Raw genomic sequence first — 14296 nt, 5'->3', positions numbered from 1 at the left:
ACATTACCCAAAGCTGCAATCCAGAAATTATTTAACAAATACAATGTTATTTTGCATGGTAGCCTATGTTAATACAAAATAACTAGTACATCTGCAGTTGTTGGAGGTGGCCTCCCTTCTCTTCCATTGAGACATTTTTATATTTGTGTCAGGAAGGACACCTACTGGTTGACTGGAGGTACTGTCTGAAGGTCATAATCTCGCAGAGATTCTATCTTGAAAGAGTGGTAAAAATGTGGTCTCTCATGTGTGACGTACAACATTTAAGTTATGGATTGCAGCTTTAGCAAACTAAAAGCCTTCATTGCTGACCCAAGTTAAAAAGAAAGGATGAGTCATTTCACACGCTGTAGTCCAGCCAAAATAACCATTTCTGTATGTCAAGACAAAATATTCAATGCTGTAGGTGTGTGATACGTTTTAAGGCATTATATATTTGACTCATACAATTTTAAATGACTTTTTATTTTGTTATGCAGAATGAATTGCTTTCTAATGACAAATATCAAGATCACATTTTGTGTATGCCCAAAAAAAGATATACAAAACATATATCAACTGAACATATATCGCTTGATTTGTTAGGCAATCAGAATGACTTGCTTCACTAAAAACTATCAACATCACAATGAAGAAAAAAAATGCATAAATCTCGTCACGGAACCCGAGGCTGATTTTGTAGTTTGTTTTCCGAGTCAGGTTAAAAAAGTACAGCAGATTAAAACCATGGAAAGTTAGTAAGCAACGCAGCTGCAGCTTACATCACAATGTACTATATGGTCAGCCTTTTGCAGCTTGCCATGCGTTTACCCTGCTGTAGTTGGCCCTGACCCAGAAAACAAACAAAGCCAGCTTAGGGTTTCTTCCTCCTTTAATAATCACACAATATAACATAGGCTAACTGTCTCCCTGACCGACCAATCACCGCCTCCTTCTGGTTGTTTATGCTGAGTTTGCAAAGAAATATATAAAAAATATCCAGTTTGGGGGAAAACTTAACAAAACAACTTTATGCCCAGGTATACTGCACCAAAGATGTTCCTTTTCTACTGAAGCCACGTTTAATATAAGTATTGAATACTTTAAATATAAATACGAGACAACTGAAAAAAGGAAGACAGAATTCAATGGTAGTGGATGGAAAGAGGATTTCTTCGCACCGATGGTTGTGAAGAGGGGCGGGATCACGGGCGGGACTTGACAAAGGGTCATTTTCCATCAGATAACTGCTCCATTGAGTAAATGTGGTCAAACAGGCATCCTTGCAGGAGAGATGACATGTCTTTGTGCCTCAAGAGTCCTGGTTAAAAAACAGAAGAAAAAGAACAAAAGAGGCCTTTTTAGATGTGGAGTCCATTGTGTTTCAACATGGTTGGTTTCAAGTATAGGATTTCATGCAGTGGTTCTCAAAGTGGGGATTGGGAACCCCCAGAGGCCCTTGAGGGGGTTCCTGCAAAAAGTGTAAACATTGCATCAAAATCATTTCCTTATTTTATGCTTCGGCTATTCAAAAATAGACGATCTACTATTCTCGAAAATGTTCTCTTATTGGGGTCCCTGGCAAAAAATATTTCCAAATACATATCCAGTTGGAGGTCCTTGACATGAAAATGTTTGAGAACCGCTGTGGTACAATAAAACTGAGGGGTGATGAATTCTCCAAGAATGGATTGCAACAGCTGACAGCACCATGAATTGCGCCTGCCATCTGCCCCATCTCAAGGTCAAGGGTATATTTTTCACAATGAGTGATATTTGCCTATCTGATTGCAATACTTTATGTGTCCAAGTACAAATGGTGACTTAGAGTCACACTATTTATATATGCTAATGAACGTGACCATATTTTCAAATCCCCGAACCGGAACCCTTAAATGAATGTGCACTTTCGTGAATTATCCTGTCTATTTTTGTTGTCTTTGTACAATAATAATAATACTGTATAATTATGTGAAGCACATACTGTAGAATTTACATTGTATGAATACAAATAAAATCAAATTAAAATAAAATCTTAAGACACCTTTTTAGCATTGCTTTTACTTAAGTCTATGCATTACTCTAGCATTTCATTTTAATGTACTTTTATGTATTTTATTTTTTATTCATGTACTCGTTTCTTTGTTTGTATTCTCCTTTCTTTTAACCTCTTCTGTGAAGCGCATTGAACTGCACTTGATGTTCTACTTTAGTGTACCTTATTAAAACACTTCCCAACACTAAATGCAATGTGAACTGTGGCACTCACTTATTTTCATCTGTCACTGTTGGTCCATGTCCTGTGCCAGAGTCCTCATCGTCTTCCCCATCTTCTTGGGGGTTTTGATTTTCTGCTGGTAAGTGAACTTCTCAAAGCCCTGGTGTGCTCTCCCAGGAATGTACCTGAAGAGATGGTCCTTCTTATACTCGGCCACAAACTTAGCGATGTCAGCTTGTCTACTTCTCTTGTAGACGTGTGACGATGCCAGGGATGTTGCGAGGCCGCTGCCGTTCCCTGCTCCTAGCGCGAAGAGAAGCTGATTCGCCTTGTTTCCAATTGCTCCTACCATCATTCCACAAAGCTCCATCCTTTCATTGGTGTAGTGGTTGCTCAGACGTCCCAAGGACTCTACAAAATACAGAATTACAGCTCAGTATGTCACATCAGGGAACCTCGAGGGACCCTTGAGGTTGTATTAAAGGGGCCCCGGTAAAATGTATTCTACTTTTATCTGACCAACAATTGAAATGCTTCTATATGCTTGAGTATGTGTTGCCCTTTCTCCACCATTTACTCTTAATTCCAGACAGTTATGGAATTCTGGAATAGATGTTTTTTAACAATAAAATCTCCTCAGAAGCTTCAGACCATAGCTGTGTCCGAAATCATTCCCTACTGCCTATATACATATAGTGCACTATATAGTGATTACACCATTTTGAAGTGGCGTCAAATTTGTCACTCAACAAATTACATACCGAAACTGTGAAATCATTTAGCAAATATAAGTTCAGTAACATACCTTTGAATTCGATATTCATGAATTCATTGACTAAATCCAAGCTGATGTTGCATCCAGGTTTTCCTTCAAGGTTTGCCACACGGTTCCACTTCATGTCGTGTCTAATGTGCTCTGGATAGAATCCTTCAATCCCTATTCAAACAAGATGCATTTGATTAATTACATTGGTATAACAGTGAAAGAATGTCCATAGCAACACATTACATTTTCTAAGCCCTACCGGTGAGCATTCGATGGCAGGTGGTAAAATCCTTGAGGTGTTTTCTTGCCCAGAACAGAACCATGTCCATTTTCCAGAAGTCCGTCATGGCTTCTCCATCACCCTCTTTGATAGCATCTCGTCTTGCCATGTTATAAAGCCCCTCCCACACAAGAGCCTTTGTGTAGTTGAGCACATGGTCGTCTGCATCGGACGCAATGAAGCACATCTCTGAACAGTACCATGCAGCTGTAATGGGGAAAGAAACAGTATCAAGCATTTTGTAAAGCACATTATATTTCAAATGTACTTAGGAATATATCGTCGCTGTCGGGCAGAAACCTCGTATCTCCATATTTCAACTTTTTATGTTTTTTAACACTTCATGCCCTACTCCGTCGTACAAGAGTTTAAAGCAAAATTAGTGAAAATATTTTCAGTTTCTGAAACTTTTTGTTCCATTTCCTGAAAAGTAACGGTTTTTGGACATACAAGGTTTCTGCCCATTAGCGATGACATATTTGTTAGATTTAACTGGTTAGCAGTTTTGTAGTGAAGTCAATTAACCACAAGTCCAACTCAAGTTCAAGTCCCTCTATAACCAGTCCAAACTCTTGTTTACGACAGAGTAACTTATGCTGTATAGTGTGAAAATATATCATGCGACTCTTAATTCACGCTTTGTCCCCTCTGGCGATCATTATCAGATCATTTACTTCAGGTAATTCTAGTTTCAGTCCATTTTTTGTGGACAATAGCTTAATTTGTACATGCTTTTTTATTTCCTTTTAATTCATAAAAGTCAAAGTTCAAAGCTCAAGTCCCAGCCATAAAACCTCCAGGTCTGAAGTCATACATGGTCGAGTCAAAATCAAGTTACAAGTCACAGATGATTCTAGTCTAGGAGTCTAGGCGGTCAACACAACAGGACATTGGAAAGGACATCGAGTTATTTCTTACACTCCTCAGAGTCAGTATTGCCTTGTTCTGACAGACTCAGACAGTTCTTGTGGTACCACTCATGTCTTCTGCACTGGTCCATGAGTGCACACTGTACCATCTGTCCCCCTCGTTGCTCTTTACAGTGACAGTATATGTAGGTGCCATCTCCTTGACAAGCTGGGCTGCAGAACCAATCGTGAGTGACGGTCGGATCGGTTGTTGGGTCTATCGTCTCACAACCTTCATGGAACCACACACCTCCACAAAGGTTGCTGCAGCACTGCACTAATTTTACACCGGGTTTTTCTAAAAGGAAGTAGACAGAGATTTGTATATACAATCACTCAACTATCTGACATCTAAGGCAAGACAAGTTTATTTGTATAGCACTTTACATTCACATGGATTAAAGCAAAATAAAATCTCACGACTGATCATTTTTTTTGTTTCCAGGCCATTTCCTAATATGCAATTCGTGAAACAGCATGAAAGGAACACACACACACAAACACACACACACACGCGTTGTGTTTCATAAACAATTAGCACAATATGTATAATTATGATGTTTTGGTAGCTATACAACCAACCAGTTGAAGAAATTGCAGATTGATGCTAAAGTCAGCCATACCAGCCCTGACAAAAAAAGGTCATTTAAAACAAAATGCCAGACGCCAGAGGGTTAACGTTTGCTTTTATGAAATATTTGAGATCATTAGGATTTTATGGACGATTGAACCACTTGTTTGACCAGTTTGACCACTTCAAGTACTCTTTAAGCTGACAAAAAAGGTCATTTAAAACAAAATGCCAGACGCCAGAGGGTTAACCTTTGCTTTTATGAAATATCTGAGATCATTAGGATTTTCTGGAGGATTGAACCACTTGTTTGACCAGTTTGACCACTTCAAGTACTCTTTAAGCTTAAAATAGCGAATAACCGGAAATAGACAATCTACAAGCTTACAACACGCGGAGTGCAATGCGTGGTAAGCTTGTAGATAGTCTATTTTCGGTGCATGACATGCTTCCATAGAAGACATGCTGACTTCTATGGAATCCAAATGACTGAAATCAGTCGTGGCGACTGAGAACTTGAATCCATGCATTCACAAAGGCAGTTCAAGGTACTAAATAAGGCATATAAAGGCATTCAAAAGATTAGCTGCATGGCAATAATGGACCGGATTAAGATTTTACCCTTGCACACATAAGGGATTATGGGAAACTGAGTGTTTGCTTTGGGCAAATGTTGAAACGGCACCTATTTTCTAATATCAAAGTATCACTACAGAACTGAGTAAATATGTTTACAGTCAAGTTGCTGGCCGCCTTCACCAATTTTAAGTGGATTAATCACAAATTCGTTTTTTGCCTATTTATGTTCATGCATCCCATGGACCTGCCTTGCAAATGTTTTTTAAAACCAATTCAGTTTTCTCCCTCATGGCCTTCAGTGCAGCACTGGTGGTAAGATGTTCACATAATGGCTGCTTTGGGTTGAGAGAGCTGCTTTATTGTTGTCAATTTATTTACTTTCTGTGCTGTGACGTGGGCAAAAATCCAGACTGGAACTTAGCAAAGTAATTGTAAGTCACTAAGCTGTTAGAAGAAATGGCTTTCACTTATGAGTGGGTTGTTTAATATACTATAGGTCTGTAGCATCTAGATTAGACTTTTTTTTTAAATAACTTAAAGCATGCTCTTATTGGCCTACCTTCTCCACAGAAACAGACTTCAGTCTTCTCTACTTCAGAGAGACTTGCAGTGGCAGCAGCAGCAATTATGTCTTCTTGAGGTGGTGGCATCCACACCAAGTCCACCAGTCTGTGTGAGAGTCCACTAAGCCACTCCATTTGGGCCTCAGGGTCTGTGGGGAAGTCTGAAGGCTGCTGATCAACAGTGTCAAGGTTGCACTCGGTAGCAGCGTACAAAGTGATGTAAGCAGAAGTCGCAAACTTTGTAGGGAACAAAAAAAAAAGTTTTTGGTTTAGGTGATGTGTATTGCAGAACATGCATGGAAACACTATAAGTATGAGGAAAGTTAAAGCCATGCAATGTACATTTTCTGAATATTACCGTGATGAAATCCAAATCCCAGACACGTTGGATTGTTTCCTTGCACTTCCCTTCAATACACGTGCCTCTCACTGCAAACACTGATTTGAGCTGGGACAGAGATCCTCGAGCCTCCAGGCTCTTCTCACTGCACAGCATTTGCATAATGTCCTGTGGTTCAAGAGATGACGATAAATAGAATTGCCAAAACTAGACAACTTTTCTTTTGTGTACCCAGTTATCTTTACACTCTTTTTGATCCTCCCTTCTGTCGCCACTGCTGTTTTAACCTACTGGTGAGGAGCCCCCACCGGGAGGACGTAGCACCTCTGAGAGGCACCTCCCCAACCCATAGCAGCCACTGGCAGAGTGACAAACCTTACCCTACCACCCCTGGCTTCCCACCCATGAACATGTATATACAATTTTGTATTTGAATATACATTCGGCCAAGCGGGATGTACCGTGGGGACCGTGGTGGATTGGTACCCTGGCCTACACCACCTGAGGGCCCTCATTATTAGATAAGTTATGTGATAGTTATTCTTCATTCATACATGTACACAACTCAAACACTTAGTTTTTTCACCTGGTAACACAGGGATTCCTTGTGACATTCTGGTGGCGCGTCCACAAGCCCTTCAAATGTCTGTTTGGCTGTTGATTCACTGGGCTCCTCCGTCGTGTCAATGTTCAGGCCGTCTGAACAGCACAACACTTCGTGGGGTTTCTCCGACCATGTTGGAACATATTCAATAAGGCCGTCCATTATCTCAGTATCTCCTTCTGTTGTGCTCGAGTCCACAGGGACTGCACCAAGATTTACCTGAAGAAAAAAAAACGTCCCATTACAGAAATTTCGGGGAATTTCACTATCTTTAGCCTCACTAGTCTAAAGAGGGCCCAGTCTGTCAGCTGGTGGGTGGCATCAGTCCATCCCTATGTTCCCCGCTTACGTTAGGGTTAGTGAGTGTAAGTGGGTTGTAAGCGGGGAACATAGAACCCAGCTAACATAGATTTGCTCCCAGTCCAACAATTTGGTCCCACACAACATACAGCATCTAAAGAAATATAGGCTGGATTTCCATGGGATTTGCAGTGTTCGTAATGTGAGTGATTGTACATTTGTACGTGCCGACTTACAACATTGCTCTTCTCCTTCATCTGCTTGGAGTATGCATGGGGAATGTGCCATACAACCTTGCTTCTCAATTCTTCCAGGGCTGTGAGGTTGTCAACAATTATGCGCATCACAATTGTCTTCATGCGCTGCCGCAGTGCCTCATATGTCTAACATAAAAAAAGAAAGAAAATATCATATTTATTTTGTTGACAGCAGGCTGGTGGTCATGTGTATGTTTTCTATAAAGGCTGTGTACCTGTTTGGATGGGAGGATGCTGCTTGGTGACACCTCAACTGCCTTTTTCGGAGGCCCTTGTAGAACGCTGAAAGGTATGCGGTTTCTATGGGCAAAGCGAAATGCCCAAGTTGTGGGCTTGTTTCCCCCTAGACGTTCATGCTTGGCATTGGATGTTATCTGTTATGGAAAGACATGAGGTTTTATTGCTAGGGAAGAATTCATTCAACAAAATGATAATAAACCAATATGACGTAAAAGTTAAAGCAATACCTTGACTCGGTCCCAATTGAGAGAGTAGGCTGGAACTCGATTGGCTAGGGTTTTGGATGCAATTCTCCTCTTTCCTAGCTTTAGTTCTTTCTAAACATAATGGAGATGACGGTGCAGGTGTTTAATGAAAACAATTATTCAATTTGAATCACACCAGAAAGCAAGCAATCTATCCATCTCTACATCTGTATCTATATCTATATATAAAATATCGTTGCTGTCGGGCAGAAAACTAGCTACCTCCAGTTTTCAACTTTTATAAATCAGTGCTATTGAACACCCTTTTTGTGTGTGGGTTTTACAAATATTGAGCCAATGAAAAGTATTAAAAAGGGCTTCTGACTAAACCTCCTAACGCCATTGGCTCCTCAAAACTGTCAGTCAAACCACCTAACTCCAACTTTGGAGATAGACGTTTTTTCCATCATTGATTAGAATGACGAAGTCAGACGGAAAATCTCCACATTAATGGTTAAGAACCTTCTAACTCCATTTGAGCTGTATTTGGGTAAAGTGATGATAATATAAAGACACATTCAAGTATCTGACAATGTATAAAGTCACCATACCAAGTTTGATGAGGCAGTATTGTGTTGTTCCAAAAACATGTTTTTTTTCCCTGAAAAGTTAATGTTTTGGACATAGCTAGTTTCTGCCCGACATCAGAGACATATATATATTGCCCCCCTACTGTATATACTCACCTCAATCTGTACTTTCCACAGCTTAACGTCTTTATCGTGGTCATCTTGGAGTCTGACGATGTGTTTCCTTGCCTGGACTCTGGACTGGGTGACGCCAAGGCTATTCATGATCTTGAACATCTTTTGAGGACAACCTTCCCTCCACATCTCAACACCAATAAGAGTCTGGACAAATGATTGTTTTCTGTTGCTGGTGAACAGAGCGATAGACGTGGCCATTGCAATCCTCTTATCCACCAGCTGTTGAGCTTCCTCTTCAGTCATGGCCCTACACTCCAACATTAAAATACATAGTTAGCTTCATGCTCCTTTTAGAAATAACTAACTGGGGATTATTAGAAAGTTAGCACTATGTTCTTTTACACAGTACTGACGTGATTATTAGAACAGGGTTTTTTTTTACAGTGGAAGTGAAATACTATTGGACTCTTGCTTTTAAACATAATACAATTCAAATGTGTAGCAAAATTGTGAAATAAATCCCCATCTCAAATACACAAATTAAAAAAATCATCATGTCATTAAGAGGGTTACACACCTCCGTGGTTCTTCTTTAACATTATGATCCACATATTGTCCTGTGATTTTTTGTGCCTGTGGGAACATCCCTTGTAGGCACTTATGAGTAAGAGGTGCCTTTTCCTCAACCCATGCATTGGTCTTCTTCCAAGAAAATGAGGACAGGTTTTCAGGTGTGGGTTGCTTCCTGAAAGGTCCCTCCATATCTCTGGCCAACTTAATACGCTGTAAACAACATTAAAAAACAATCATCAATACATTCATACAGCTTTCTTTTAAGATGATATCATTTCAATGTTAAGATGAATATTTTGGGGGGCCAGTATCTACAGGGTTTAACAGGGACAGTATTTTACCCCATTTCCAGGCCTATAGCTATTAGCAATCATATGGTGCAAAAATAAGGCTCTTACACCAGTGCTATCAGTGCCCTAAGACAGACTTGAGCGAACAACAGAACTACAAGCTAACACCGTATCATGGTGCAACATGTTGTTGTAGCTTGTAGATCTATTCATTCCAAACCTTTTCCAGGCCTGGAAAAGATTTTTTTCTCATTTCAAAATATTTCCAAATGTATATACATTTTTTTTTAAAGGTTCCCTTCAAAATATTACATTTTGACTCTATGCCACAATGACAGTTGGACTTTATTTTTATTTGAAGGACTGACTCACACAATGTTGCTATGTTTATTTAATACATGTATTTATCTATAATGTATGCAGGGGCACCTGCATAAATCAACATGGCCTCTATGCATTGCACAGCAAAGCGTTGTGTGCTTGTTAGGGGTGTGCCGATATATCGTCCCGCGATATATGGCGATACGTTTTTTTTTGTTGCAATAATAATTATTATATATAAACAAAAACAGAAGTATTTGTTTGCATTTGCTCTAGGAGCAAAGGATCTAGCCATTTCTAAAAAAAGATATCGCCACATTATCCAAGGATTCAATTAAAAATACCATAGTTTGTCAGTAGGCCTATTGCTCAGCTCAGGGTTAACTTACCTATTTGTAGGCCTGTCACAATTATCACCTAATCGCATTTATTTGACATAATTGCAACTAATCGCAATTATTTTGCATAATCATTATAATTGTTTCCATGTTGTAAAATGTCCATATATAAAAAAATAGCAGATCTACAAGCTCAGAACGTGTTGTGAGCGTGTAGCTGGGCTGTTTCCACTGTTAACGTTTTTAGGATAAAGTTATTAAATATGTCAGTCATTTCTTTGTATATTCAAGTCATTTGTCATATCTGTCCTGTGCAACTTCAAAGCCTAAAAGCCAAACATAAATAAAAATGGTCTTCATAATCATGTTTAATGCCAAAAACAATTATTAATCACAATTATTTGTATGAAAATGTATAGTCAACTAAAATGTCACGATCATGACAACCCTACCTCTTTGCGTATGATTTCTTGGCACACTTTGTTGAAAGCGGCTGCAGCAACTGGAACGTCCTGCAGTTTTCTGAATGCAGAAACATATTGTCCATGTTTTAGATAGCTAATCGCTTGGTTCCTTTTCGACACCTTCTTGGGCGCTGGAGATGGAACATCTGGTGTGGACACTGGACAGACAACATGAATGTCGTTAAGGGGAGAAAAAAATCTTGTTTATATACTGGAAAATTGTATTCAAATCCTTTAAAAGTCATTTGTATGGCTGGTAAATTCCAAACGCATAATGCATTTATTTTGGGCTGCATTCTTTGGTTTATATACAGGCTAATGTGACTAATCTAGTAGACAATTAAAAAAGTTAACCTCTTAACTGTCTTAAGCCCTACATACTTGGTCGTACATGAAATAGATAGACACTCACAACACGTTGTGAGCTTGTTAATCTGCTATTTTTGAAAATAATAATATTAATAAGGACTCCAGGGTTCATGTGGTTAAGACCAAAAAGCAAAAACATTGGTATTGTAATGTAATTGTTATTTCCTTGAAGAAAATAATCATCATCAATAACAATAGTTTATATATATAGAGAGAGAGAATTGTTCTTTATTATTGATAATAATAATAATAACCTGAGTTTGTTTTTGTAGAGCCATGATCCATTCTCATTATTTTGCGAGGCACTTGAGGCAGAGGGTTTTTTTTCATAGAAAAACCAGTCCAGGTGCGCTTTCTTTGACCGTTTCGCTTTGTTTTTGATTGTACCCACTTGACGCACGTATCTCTACATAGGAACTCCTCCGGTGAAAGATGGGGCAACAGTACTTGCGCAGTCTTCAAATCAATCAACTTTGATATTCTCGTCCTTCCCAGGGATTTGTGTGCGTCGTATTTGAGTTCTTTTTTGCAGAGACTGCATCTAATAATCTTAGAAGCGGAATCCTCCGCACTCTGTTCGGACATAGATGGCATGTCGTTGTACTTGGCAGAAACTCTCAAAGAACCTTTCGCGTTCCAACCGGTCCAGGTGCGCTTATTTTTCTTTTTAGCGCATGGCTCTGTTTTTGAATGTACCCACTTTTCGCACGGATCTCTACATATAAACTCCTCCGGTGAAAGATGGGGCAACAGTACTTGCGCAGTCTTCAAATCAACCAGCGTAGATATTCTTATTCTTTCTAGGGATTTGTGTGTGTCGTATTTGAGTTCTTTTTTGCAGAGACTGCATCTAATAATCTTAGAACCGGACCCCTCCGCACTCTGTTCGGACGGACATGGCATGTCGTTGTTGTTGGCAGAATCTTTCACGTTCCAATTGGTAGGTAGCACTGTAGGCAGCCTGGGAACGACAACAGTAGGTTTAGAAGTAGATGGTGCCTTGACAGAACTTCCCTTGTTCTGCTTTGATATTTTCTTGAGAGAACCTGCCAATTTCAACATAGAAGCAGAATATGGTCCGACGACAGTATCTCTGTTCATGTTTGGTCTTTTTGAACCCTTTGAACCCTTTGAACCCTCCGTGTTCTGCTTAGATGTAGGTGCAGGAAGCAGCGATGGAACCCCACCACCACCCACAGTACCCTTTGCCTTGTCTCGTTTAAATGGAGGTGGTGTACTGTTGACAGAAGAAGAGCCCCTACCGGCCCATGTGCCGTCCTTGACGCACTCTGCGCATAAAAAGTCAGACGGCTTAAGATGAGGGAACAGTATTTTCGCAGTCTCCGCGTCGACGAGTGATGATACTCTCACTTTGCTCACGCACCCCTCTTTCTCGTTGTAGTTGAGCCCCACTTTGCAGTTGATGCAGCGTTCCAGGTCAGAACCGGAACCCAAGTCCATGTTCTGCTCAGAAGTAGATGCTGTGCTGTCGACACAATCCTCCTCCATGTTTTGTTCAGAAGTAGATGCTATGTTGTTGGCACAATCCTTCTCCATGTTCTGTTCAGATAAGAGAAGATAAGAGAAGACCTTTATTGATCCCGCTGGGGAAATTCAGGCGCCAAAGACAGTACAGCAGTTAAAAACAGATTACAGGGCAGGGGGGGCATACAGCATGATGGAGAGACATCAAAGTCAAGGCAACACCATCAGTAAAGTGGCGAAAAGAAAATATATATAAATATATATGGACCCAGCTATTCTTTTTGGGCACATCAGTTTTTTGCTTAATTCCTCTAAAATTGTGACTCTATTGAGTCCTGATGTTCCTTACAGAGGACAAGCTTTCCATATTATTATACATCATGCGTGGGGGACCGGGGGGTTACAACAGTGGTTCTCAACCTCTTCAGCCCGCCACCCCCAAAAATAATCATATTTGAACTGGGGACCCACCACCCTGACAAACACTTGGAATTGTAAGAGTTGAGGCATTACATTTAGTTTGACTCAGTTCCACAGATAAATAGTGAAAATAGCAGATCTACAAGCTCACAACGCCTCACGTTGAGCTTGCAGATCGGCTATTTTCACAACTTTTGAGTCTCTTATATTTGACAATTTTGCCAATGTTTAACCAGTTTTATAGTGTATAGTTAGTTTGTTGTTGATTACTTTTGATGCAGTAATGGTATTTTTTCATTTTTCAGATATAATTTTTTAGTGTTAAAAGACCTTAAATTGTCACTCCACTGTCCATTTTTTTCAAAATAGTGTTGTGTACTTTCTCCCTTTTTGGTCCGTACAATCTACATAAACGTTCAGATTTCAAATATAAAGTGCTTACCCCATGGCCACGGATGTTACAATTATGTACGAACCCTCAGAAATACCCGTATCTTCCGTATTGTTCAATAAAAAGCATTTTAATCCAATTGGCAGCCATTTTCTCCGTATGCTTTCAACTGCGCGACCCTATCGGTTGGGAGGTGTATTGCACGCAGATACATTATAACTATGACAAAATGGCCACCGATCGGATTAAATGCTTTTTATTGAACAATACGGAAGATACGGGTATTTCTGAGGGCCCGGACATAATTGTAACATCCGTGGCCATGGGTTAAGCACTTTATATTTGAAATCAGAACGTTTATGTAGATGTACGGACCAAAAAGGGAGAAAATGAAAAAACAATCATCCAAGACGGCCATGACGGATGACCGTCTTGTGATCCAACATAAAAAATATACAGTGGTGCAAAGTAATTAAGTACATTTAATCAAGTGCTATAAGTACAATTTTTCGGGTTTTTTTTTACTTTTGTACTTTTACTCAAGTAAATTTTGATTACCAGATTTTAATTGTAACAGTATTTCTACATTGCAGTATTTTTATTAGTAAAATGTGGTACTTTTTCCTCCACTGCACAATCCTCCTCCATGTTCTGATCAGAAGTCGATGCCATGTCGGTGGCAGAACCCTCCGTGTTCTCTTCAGCAGGTGGAATGTTGTCACAATTTATCCTCCTCCATGTGTATTAGTAGGTGATGTTAATATTGTTAAGATAAGCTGCACATGTATGTTTGCAGCTTAAATAGGAGAAAACACCGATGTTTTTTCAACAAGACGTTCAAACCGCCAAGCTAAACTGATAGGCGCCAACTTTCAGCCAGGGCGCATACATACTGTTGTTAGACGACGCGTCGCTCCCATATGACGTAAGTCAAACGTAAAAGAAATACCAATATTGCCATGTCCGCTTATTATAAGCGACTTTGGGCTTGTGTTACTGTAAAGTTGCATGTAAATATTGGTTAGTTGCGGGCTGCATTTTTTTGTAGTTGCTTATTTTGGCTTTTTTCTAAAGTGCAGTTGCTTATTTGGGCTTGTTTCTTAAATATTGTTAGTGGCTCTCAAACATTTTCATGTCAAGGACCTCCA

General features: G+C 39.7%; 1 protein-coding gene across 1 annotated transcript; it reads right to left on the bottom strand.

Moving 5' to 3' along the window:
- Positions 1 to 444: 444 nt before the first annotated feature.
- On the bottom strand, positions 445 to 14018 carry LOC308105438 (uncharacterized protein). The gene is made up of 16 exons (XM_080456161.1): positions 13767 to 14018; positions 11107 to 12412; positions 10472 to 10641; positions 9075 to 9280; positions 8537 to 8804; positions 7833 to 7922; positions 7581 to 7739; positions 7345 to 7491; positions 6791 to 7027; positions 6223 to 6372; positions 5861 to 6101; positions 4162 to 4449; positions 3223 to 3450; positions 3003 to 3134; positions 2249 to 2608; positions 445 to 1300 (listed from the first exon to the last, which is right to left on the bottom strand). Exons 1-15 carry the CDS (start codon positions 13818 to 13820, stop codon positions 2262 to 2264), a joined length of 4023 nt encoding a protein of 1340 aa, XP_080312287.1. The 5' UTR covers positions 13821 to 14018; the 3' UTR covers positions 445 to 1300; positions 2249 to 2261.
- Positions 14019 to 14296: the final 278 nt, after the last annotated feature.

The sequence above is a fragment of the Gymnoscopelus braueri genome (genome assembly GCF_963280865.1).
Source record: "Gymnoscopelus braueri genome assembly, chromosome: 17".
In the NCBI taxonomy this organism is placed as follows: Eukaryota; Metazoa; Chordata; class Actinopteri; order Myctophiformes; family Myctophidae; genus Gymnoscopelus; species Gymnoscopelus braueri.
Note: the sequence above shows the minus strand (reverse complement) of the source record. Positions and strands in the feature narration are given on the sequence as shown.